Source organism: Rhynchophorus ferrugineus, unplaced genomic scaffold, assembly GCF_030347505.1.
Source record: "Rhynchophorus ferrugineus isolate W39M unplaced genomic scaffold, kcgeb_rfMv2 rfM4, whole genome shotgun sequence".
Taxonomy (NCBI): Eukaryota; Metazoa; Arthropoda; class Insecta; order Coleoptera; family Curculionidae; genus Rhynchophorus; species Rhynchophorus ferrugineus.
Window position 1 is genome coordinate 23,176,270 of NW_027472583.1, and position 11,388 is coordinate 23,187,657.

Below are 11,388 nucleotides of genomic sequence, written 5' to 3' on the forward strand. Positions count from 1 at the left end.
AATGAAAGAATTCAATATTTGAATAGTGCCAAATTGTATTGCCTTTTAAGATGATGCTTTGTAAAATAGCATTAATTTTTTAAAGGATTAATATATTTAAAGAAATATATTTTGGCGAAGTATTTATATCAATATGTTGTTGTTGTGTTGATTTAATCTTCAATATATTTATAAAGGATTATTATCATGGTAAAATTTATTTTAATTGTTTTTATTTAATTTATTTATTAATTAATTTATATATTGGCAACATTGACGTTGAATTTCATTCGTTTAAAGCGTGTCAAGATATGTGCGTCTTTGATGTCTTGACGACGTTTCTGTAGAATCTCATCTTCCATATTTAAGATTTGCTTTCTTTTGCTCTACTTTTCGTTACAAGATATAAACTGGTCCAGTTTACCTACTGTAACGAAAATATTTCCAATTACATTTTTGGATAAATACATTATTTATTGGATTTCAGGAAGCCGTCGTTCACTTATTGACTCCTTTTTCAGTTAATTGAGTAATTACTACCAAATGCTTGTTATATACATATATAAAGAAAATACTTGAACTTTTTTACTTTATTTACATATATTACATAAATATTGAAGCAATACTAATTGCAATATATATTATTAATTTTTAACGTATGTGCCTAGTCCCCAAATAGGATCTTTGGAGAACTTTATGACATCAGGGGCTGTAAAATGTTCAAATACTATAATTTCATTCACTCCTTCCCTAAGAAGGGCTGCTGGTAGATAAAGAGCTTGTTGAGGTCCAACAGCAAATATCCTTCCTAATACGAATCCGTTTATAATAACGATACCTTTCAGCCAATCTTGAACATTTACATAGGTGTCTCGGAGGTCGGTAACGGTAAATGATGCCTGCACAGGAAAATTTTCTTAGTTGTATCAACAATAAAATGAATATATTTCTTACTCTGTACAGGGCGGGAGTAGCTTCTCTAGTACGAACTTCATGCCATCCTGAAAGTTGAAGATTCCACTGTCTCTTGAATTCCAAAGGAACTATTTGCCAGTTTTTGATTTTCTCATCATCAATGTAGACATTATCGGTTAGCCCTTTTCAATAAATAATATAAGAGAGAAAGCTAAAATTATAGTAAACATAAATACCCTTAAATTGCTGAAATTGATCTAGTGTTCCATAGTTGTTTCTGGATAAGTTTTCTACTACCAAGTCAATGGTAGCGTCCTCTAAGTCTTGATCCGTGAGAATAATGGTAGAGTTGGCGAGCCTCCAGTATCTGAATTAGATTTGATGCTTTATTATGTCATCAACTATATTACCTTATGGATTATAAACGATTTGTAGATAAAGTCAATTTATTTTTGTAATGTATCAAAGACATTTTCACCATACATGTAATTATAATAGTTCGGTTAGGAAATACGTAATTTCGGAGTTTCCTATTAACATATTATATTAATTATGTTTAACAAAGGTTGCAAAGATAACAGTCAATAGAACACTCAATTTAACTGTAATGTGATAAGTTTGTTCCATGAAAAGTTATTGCTAATTAAAAAAAATCACATATGAATGGATAACAAAGGAAACCAGATACTTCATTTCCTAATGTATTGCAGGCAAAAATATAATAGATTAAGTTGGAACAGTATGCGAAAAATATTTAATTGTCGAAGAATCATAGAGAATGGATTAAAAGACAACGAATGCGATTGAAGCAAGGCAATTAAAAAAATTATTCAGACTTAATCAACAGTAAAAGTATTGCATTCTATCATGATAACGCTGAATATCACCCATATTTAGCGGCTCGGCAAAACTTGAAAAGAAAAAACCTTTCCCTTATGGTTTAATAAAAAAATGTTTAATTAAATGTTATTGGTTGCTTTGTTCAACGTTAGCGCACTAACTTTGTCTCAATATATAAGACATAAGATAGATTGTGAGTAAAATATCTGAAGAGAAAATCAAAAACAAGATATCCTATTGTGATTAAGAAATAGTAGGGTGTAAAAATCGTCTTGCTCACTGTGAATTTCTTCCTCTGCGCCAAATTACTAATAAGTAACATTACTTGAATGTTAAGGACATTTTGTGTGAATATATTTGTCTTGAGGGGTTGGTATTACCGATCGATAACTATAGGCCTTTTCATTATAATACTGATTAAGCTTCATTGGATTTTTGGCTAGTTTCTAGCTAAAAAAACGACATTGATGATATCCCTTTGAGTGGACTGAAGGAAGTAAAACAGAATCTAGCATGGCCATTTCATTAATAACATTCAGCAACTGTTTTAATTCCAATTATTTTTTTAACTCTAAATTATAAAAATTAATAGCAAAAGAGCTATATATCTAAATTATTCTGAAAGTTATTTGGAAGGAAAGCCCAGTCTTTTGTATTAGTTCTAAAACAAAAAGACTAATTTTTAAACAGACTTACAATCGACGAATAAAAAGTTGTCAGTGACTAAAACATCAATACTGATAATAACAAAAGTTAGGTTATTTGAAACTTATTAATTTCGGCGAAACAATATTTTATATTAGTTATAATAAATAGTGGTTAATTTTGCTTTCTCATTAAGCATTATTGAAGAATGGAACGTACCCAAAGTTATTCAAATCATCAGTACTAGATAAAACAGGAGTGACAAGTTGTCCATTGACTAGAACTAGTACAGTATCTCGAACATATCCAGATATTTCCAAAATAGCACCAGATTTTACGTTGATATTCGTTTTTCTATATACTATATATCCAAACATTTGACCTAAATAAAAATGTATTATATATTTTGTTAAGGTTGACGTGTTTTATGTGTAGTTATTAATTTTACTCACCTGAGTTGTTATTAATAGGTAGGTTTTCCATAGCAACTATATTTTCGCTTTCAAGTTTATTGGGAAATTGATCAATGATCTCTGAAAGCAAGATTTGTTCAGAGATCTAAAAATAATGAAATAATGTTAACCAATAGAAAATAATTAGTGTATTGAATAATATTGATTGAACTGTTGGATGGATTGTATTAGATGCTTGCCTGTACTCTGATTATTTTTCGCTCGCTTTAGAGAGACATTTGTTCGAAAATGTTGGTACAGAACGTTTTAATAAAATCGATCTGCTGCCGATATTGGAACACTTCTTGAATAGCTTCCTAGTGAAACTGCTCTTTGAGAGCCTTTTTATTTGTTTGTCAGCATGTAAATAACCATTCATTGTATTGTTTTACTAATTTATTATTATTATTATTTAACATTATTAATTACTAGGTCTTCCCAACTCGACCTCTTATATGTGAACCTTGCTCTCTGGAAATATGATAACATGGTGGGTTACATCCTCTCCCTGAGAGTATATTATATTTTTCATGAACCTTATCCTTTCAACCGATTTGCAAATGTTCCCAGTATACAAGCAAGTACCTGGCAAATCTCTGTTGGTCTTCTTTGAATAATACGTTCGTTTACAGTTTTCAAGTGATGTCTGATGTAATAGTTTAATAAAACACTACACATTGCTGATTCCACCACATGCACCAAAAAACTTTATGGCCATGAGCTTATGGTCTTCTGGACTAATCTATAATTTTTCGAGCTTGGGACGGTCATAATATGATTAATTTTTTCATAGCCAGTTGCAATGCGTCACAGAAAATTATTTAATTGTTTGTAAATCAATGAAATCTTGATATTGGCACGGTTCGAAATGGTATTTTCAGTCTGGTAGTCATTTTCCCAACACATGTAAACGTTTCGAGAGTTTATTCGTCAACTGCTAAGTTATCTGAAAGTTGTTTGGGAGCTGCAGAGTCTTATCCAGTTCATTGCCTTCCAACTTTTTTGGACCTTCAGACCGTTCTTTGTCATTGGCATCAAAATTATCACTATCAAAACGTTGAAACCAAAACAATGACAATTTTAATATAATGGAGCAATATCACCATAAGTTTCTAAAAATGTCCGATAGGCTTCGACTGTAGATTTCTTCAAATTAAATGGCAAATACAATTAATGTCGAAAATTCAATTTTGAGCCTTCCATGATTGTTATTTGTGAATACTGAATAACATAATAATATGCTGCTAAATAGAAAATTAGTATTTTAGGTAAAGAAATCCAAAACCATTGGATATAACAATTAGATTAAGTTGTTTAACAGTTTTTTACATTAAAACCGTAGCTTATAAGGCGCATAATAACTTAAATATACTTACTATAACATCATCAAGTGCTACTCTTTCAGGTTTTGATGGTATTGAAGGAAGTCGTGTTTTTATTGGATTGTATTTTACAAGTAGTTCAGCAGTGGCGTTATATTTTTCAGTTATATCACCAGCTTCACTAATTGGGGCATCGTAGTCATAACTGTAGCATAATTAGCGTAAAGTTAGTGATAATTTATTTTATTAATATTTAAATATATGTACCTTGTGGTAATTGGCGTTAGTCCACTATTATCAGTGCCTTTTGTATTTAATCCGGCACCAGAACTAAAACCATAATTGGTGCTGCCTACGAACATGTAGATATTTACCGAAGCAGGATAGCTTAAAATGTCTTCGTAAACACTGACATATTGACTTACGGAAACAGTACTATGTTGTCCCGAAAAGTTATCAAACCAACCTGGAAAAGGCAAGAAGTTCCCAACAAGTTGTTACTATTATTATACGCCGATGTCTTCTTGAATGATGCTGTTTTCAATCAAGAGTTCTTCATTTATTACCTGACCAATACTCCATTGTGATTGTAGGTTTGTTTGTTTGGAAACTGTTGAGTTGATCCAAATTCCATTTAGCGTTATTGTTAAAGTTAGCTGTCATCAAAACTTCATTGGGTAAACCACCAGCGGTTCCAGCACTGGGAGGATCGGACGTATAGAAGAGCTCCACGACTCCATTTTCTTGCAAAATCTAAAAAGCGATACGTTTTAATGGTTATTATTAATCAAGCTTGAAGTTACTGATCGACGTACTGATCTCAGTGAGCGTAAGTAATCTCTGTCGTTGTTGTAGGTGTTTCCGTATTCGTTTTCGATTTGAACGGCAATTATAGCACCACCTTTTGTAAATTGTAATGGTGCCAATATGGAAAATAATTCTTTGTAGTATCTGGAGACGTAGTTCAAATAAATGGGGTCGTTGGTTCGTACTTTAATGTCCTTATCTCTTAAGAGCCACCCTGGTAAACCTATGAATATAAAAGCTTAATAACTATTTTTCTTTTGGGAACACTAAGAAATAGATTACAGGGTAATTAATAAGTTGCAGTATATGATTGGTTCGCTATGCGCATGTGCATTTCGATAATCTACATCTGGTTGTTTATTATTTGTTAATAATATGTTATATTTATACCTACTTGTTGAATTGTTATATATGGTTATGAATATTTTATGAAATTCAGATTGTTATAAGAGGTTATTGTTAATAGAAGGAATGAAAAAGAAACTGAATTGAATGTATATATTTATTATCCTATATCTAAGCAAAAATTCCGATTTGTTAGATTTAGACGTGGCCAAACACTGCTTAGCAATCAACACGTTTTTGTTTTTGGTCAACAGTGAGCAAACGCGGTGTCCACTTTGAACAGAGCTTTCTCACTGTCAAATGCTCATGTAATATGAAACCAACATGTTCTTTTAATATGTTTACGATGTTAGCTAACACACGAAACTTTAATTTTTGATCATTCAAAACGATTTTGTGGATTTCTTTAATATTTTCTGGCGTTACCACCTCATTTGGACGTCCATTGTGTTTTGTATCATCGGTGTCTCTACGACCACGTTTCAAGCCAGCAAAACAATGTTCTAATGTTGTTTTTGAGTCCTTATAATACTTTCCAAGCTATTGCTTCGCTTGAACGGTATTTTTTCCCATCAAGAAGCAGTGTAAAATTAAAACACTAAATGGTTTTTAATCCAATGTTTTGAAAATGACACATAGCTCACAAACTTATGAGTAGAATATCATGAAATTTTAATAGCTTTCACTTGAAGTTTAGTACTAATTGAAAAAGCGGTGAATGCAATAACTAGTACCAAACTATCCGTCTATGTATTGGACCCGATACTTTTCGGCCCATATATGTAAACTGTAATTAGTTATTTAACATGGTTTGTGTAGGGTATATTGAATTAGTATATATTAATATCATTGTTAATTACATCTATTAAAAAATATGACATATAAGCATGTAGATTGGGTAAGTGGATAAGGAATGAGTATACTGTTGAAGACAATATAATGAATATATATTCGTATGCAAAGTACTTAGTAAATTTTTAGCAACGCAACAGTATATTACAACATTTATTAACACAGTTTGCATTAACATCATTTTGATTTTATTTTGGGTTAAGGTTTTTAAGTTTCACTAATTGTCCTAAAAGTTATTTCTCAACGACGAAAGGGCATGTGATCAATAAAAACGTTGTAGATAACCGAACTGAATTGAAAAGTTATTCCTTTTAAGTGGGCCAGCCAATCGTATACATCTTATTCGTTTTCTTGTATGCCGTAAAAAAGTAGTGCTATATGAATATATTTTTGTATAAATCTATGTATAATTCACTTCTCAACGATAATATAAGATGTGGTCTATCCAATAAAACAGCCAATGCACGTCATCAAAATTTATGAGGTCAAAACTTTGAAATGTTGTTACATTAATTTAGAATTTTGGTTTAAAATGTTTGCCGGTTAGTAAACTCTGATTATTATAATTAATCTTTTTAAGAATGTTCTAGACCTTTGATAATAGGGTCGGCCGTTACCGACACAAATCGAATATTATATACTTATTCGGTTAAATGTCCCAACAGCTCTATGATGCCTTTTGTCTCTTTTTAACTATGGTACAATAAAATAGAAAATCCGCTCCAAATTTAAAACGAAATTTACATTTGCACAAAATGCATTTGGAACAGCTATATGTATATTGTCTGTTCCATAAAACAGTGAACTCACGTCATCTAAATTTGTAACGTCAAAAGGTTGCAATGTTGCCGCATCAACTTTGAGTTTTAGTTCATTTTGACTTTGACATATGACAAGATGGTAATCTAAATAAAATAATATTATTAAATATAATTTATTTTAGCATTATAATACATCTAATGCATATATTATCTCGGTCCGGTACGAAGTAACTGATTTCAGATCCAATATGTTTCTGAGTCTGACCATCTAATGGTTTCAGAATTTTTAATCAGAGTTATAATAAGGTGCGATTAGAAATTTATTAACACAAGCAAAGCGCCAACAAACAATGTTTCTCTTTTGACAATGTTGACATTTGACATCCAGGTAAATTTTGTAGGCTAATTTGGTCACATGTTCGATCTTATTGGACAGCATTGTATCTCTTTTTAACTAGAATAAAATGCGAAGAAAAATACACCCTGATTTTGAAACTATTTTATAAATTGCGATAGGCAATACATTTGACATGGTGATGACGTGAGTTCACTGTTATTTTGAATAGATTATAGCCTTGATCTTTAAGCTGGCGTGTCTTTTTTCATTTCATTTTACACATCACTCAATAAGTCACGGATCTGACTATAGATGTTATCTTTTCTGAACTAACTAAACTTAAATAATCATAACCTTTAAAGGACGTATGTCAACATTTTATGACAATTTTTTTCAGTATTTTCTGTTAAAAGTAACACTGATTGTAGTGTTTTTGTTTCAAATGCTAAATTTAAAAAAAAATTTATTTTGGGACTACGCGATAACGATTGGTATCGCTATTATCACTATTATTTTTATTATAATAATATTGCTGCTATCTGCGCTATCAGGATAGTTTAAAAACCATCACTGTTGCCTTGGGGAACGTTACCTGACTATAGATTAGATTGATAAAATTACAAATATAGTTAAACATTTGATAGCAAAGAAGTGTGTTCGAGCATTGATATGTAATAAATTTTGGTTAGATGAATTTAATTAGACGGTTAAAATTCAACCTCATATATAAAAATAAAAAGCAAACGTACCACCAAATTCCCATTCAGCGCAGATATAGGGACCAGGTCTGAGCAGCACGAACAAATCCTCTTCCTGAGCCAACTTTATAAATTTCTGCACATCCAGGAAATCCTGGAAATCAGATCCACCATGTCCGAAGTCGTACGAACCCGAATAGAACTCGTGGAGGTTCCACGGCACGTACGTCTCGACAGCGTTGAGACCAACGGCTCTCATTTTTCTCAGGCGGTCCTGCCATTGAGAACTGTGCACTCGAAAATAGTGAAAGGTACCACCGTAAATACTAATATTCCTACCGTTTAAGAGGAAGTAGTTTTGGTCGGCATTGAGTCCACTGGTTATACCACCGCTTGTGTAATATTCGTAATTGGTGGGTAAATCATTTGATACTACAACGTTGAATATACCGAGAAAGAGCACCAAAGCTAAAAAAACTGTATGTTTTGCCATAGTGAAACGGAAAACAGTGACACAAGTATGTGGAGTGTTTCTTTTATATATTTAAGATAGTAACCATTGAGTGTTTACACATTAAATGAACGATATCAGATTTTTTGCATCAAATGAAAAAGCTATATTATAATCATCTATTTATTTACATATTTACATAATGTTTTTTAAACTTCATAACATTATTTTGAAAACATTTTTATTTATATTTAAAAATATATTATAAACATATTCCGCAGATATACTATATTAGCTAATAATTATTTAATTGTTGTTGTCCAAATATTTTCAATAAACAAATTGTTTAATTTGCTACTTGAACTGAAGATACTGCCATATATCGTTGTGTGATACAATCGTAATAAGTGTGTACTTGATATATTATCTTAATTGGTTTGAAAGATTCATTGTCGAATAACTAATATTATGTAAAATTATGTTAAGGCATAATTAAAAAATGAAGCTCTTAAACATTACCTATTATCAATAATATGTAACAAAGGAAACTATTAGTTTATAAGATATATTTGATCCGTTGCTTATTTTTATAAATAAATAAAATGTAGATGTAAAACATAAACAATTTTCCAATTATTTCCAATAATTTTCATCAGGTGTCCAGGTTGAATAGTCGTTGTGGTACTTCTTTCGTATTTTGGCGTTGGGTTTCGTTTTAAAAGATTTCACAATTATTGCGATTTGGGAAATATTACCTCTATGGAGCTCGTCCCTATGCGGAGTGTTGAGTTCTGCTGTCATTTCTGCTGTGCTTTTTCTGGCCACAATCATTTTTAATGTTCGTCGGTCTCTGTTAGTTAACTTCGGGTTTCGTCCACTATTCCACTTCACCGATAATGATTTTCAATATTACTACCATGATTACAATATTACTACCTAACAAGATGTACTATATCGAAAGGTGTTTATATTATCTTGTCTATCTTCTGTATATGGTTTAAAATATTCTTTCGTATAATAAGGCATTTACTGTGAAATAATAAATGTTTATGTCTTTTTTAAAGTGTTACCTACCTACTTACCTGCTTTACAAATCACCAAAATCCCTAATATTTACAGTTCTTTTAAATATATATTTTAAAGTCTCCTTTTATCAACGAAGTTTTATATCTACGGTTTAACGTGGGCTCCGAATTAGGGTCCTTGGCATTAGACCATGCCACAGCAGGACCCAAACCCGCGACTTCAGCAACAGTAGGAGGACCGTCCTGTCGCCTTTACTACTGCACCAATCAAGCGACCATTTACAGAATATTGTTGTTGACAATTAAATTATTTAATATTTCTGAGGCTTTACAATTTTAATATATCTGACAGATCTTACACTACGTTGCTATATTATATGATATGAAAACAAAATAATAATTTTATGATTATTGCAAAATATTATTAGATTTTATAATTTTGTGGAATTAGAATATTAACATATTAAAATAATTTCTCTTTTATAGTTTATTCAAAATAACAGTGAACTGAGGTAATCAAGATGTCAAATGTATTGCCTATCGCAATTTGTAAATTCATTTTAAAACCGGTAAACATTGTTTTCGCACTTGCTTGTTTTCATACATTTTAAATATACTTCGACTCAAAAACAGATTGCATTGCATTGCATCAGTAATCCTGTACTTCGAACAGGAAAGGTATAATATATGTATTAGATGTATTATAATACTAAAATGAATTATTTATATTTGATACCATAATTTGTGTTTCATTATTTTATTTATTTTTTTTTATTTCGTATTTTGTTATATGTCTATTTTGATTTTATGAATTAAAACTCAAAGTTAATGTGGCAACATTGCGACGATTTGACATCCTAAATTTAGTTGACGTGATTTCACTGTTTTATTGAACGAACTATAGCTTTGAATATTTCATAAAAGTGTAAATAATATAATTTTCACATTTTACCTTTAGTTACAATAAAAAATACCATTGGAAAGCTCATAGATATATCATACATATAGATATATAAGATAAATTTAACTTAAGATTTGGAAATGAAAATTTTGTAAGAAAAACAAGTAAAATTATTTGTTTCATTTTTGAAAATTGATCTTATTTTGAATAATAAAGAGTTTTGAATATTGTATATTTAATCTATTTTTGTTTGTTTGTTAGAACTGTCTCCATTGAAGAACATTATATATTTTGAATGTTGTGATTGTTTTTCTCTATATGAAAGGTTTGTTTACTGATTACTATAAATTATTGAGTACGTATGTGTTATCAACAGATTATTATGTAAAGTGATAAGTAAGAAAACATATCAAAATGCGAATTCTGGCATATTAATATTTATTAGTATTATGCTAAGTAATTATTATTATATTTTCCTGTAGATGAATACTTAATGATGATATAGAATTAAAGTATGTCGAATCCAGTCCCATCGCCATAACTACAACTCATAATTAGTACCTATTGGCAACCTTTGACAAATATTCATTATGCAGTAGAATATATTTATTTGTGTTCTTAATATTGTTCAGTTAGTATTAGTGGATTTTAATAGTTGCTTGTTGTGGATTTATGGTTTCCCTTTCAATTCATTAAAGGTTCATAGAAGTTAAACATCTCCGATTAAATTCACTCTTCAAGTGTTTTACTGATGTACAAATATTAAAGTTTTACTATATTTAGAGCAGAACTAAACTCAGAAACAGAAATACTAACTACGAAAAGATTTCAATAAAATTAATTGTACAGGCCTTTCATTAATATATGTATGTCGGTGTAACAAATTTCACTAGCTAAAGGTATGCAATGTTATGATAATATGTCACTTTATTCTATTGACATTAACGTCAAAACTAGGCAACTTAGTGAAATCAAATGAAAAAAGTCCCTGAAATCATCGTTTGCTGTTAGAGACCATAAAATTGCGAGAGAGACCATATAGTTATCACCTGCGTGAT

At 30.5% G+C, this 11,388-nt stretch overlaps 1 protein-coding gene across 1 annotated transcript; it reads right to left on the bottom strand.

The window, feature by feature from the left end:
• Nucleotides 1-554: 554 nt before the first annotated feature.
• LOC143196672 (beta-galactosidase-1-like protein 2) lies at nucleotides 555-8,475 on the bottom strand. Its single transcript, XM_076404555.1, has 10 exons — nucleotides 8,005-8,475; nucleotides 4,969-5,183; nucleotides 4,720-4,906; nucleotides 4,421-4,619; nucleotides 4,208-4,358; nucleotides 2,832-2,937; nucleotides 2,599-2,761; nucleotides 1,131-1,261; nucleotides 934-1,076; nucleotides 555-878 (listed from the first exon to the last, which is right to left on the bottom strand). The coding sequence occupies exons 1-10, from the start codon at nucleotides 8,444-8,446 to the stop codon at nucleotides 624-626; spliced, it is 1,992 nt and encodes a 663-aa protein (XP_076260670.1). The 5' UTR covers nucleotides 8,447-8,475; the 3' UTR covers nucleotides 555-623.
• Nucleotides 8,476-11,388: the final 2,913 nt, after the last annotated feature.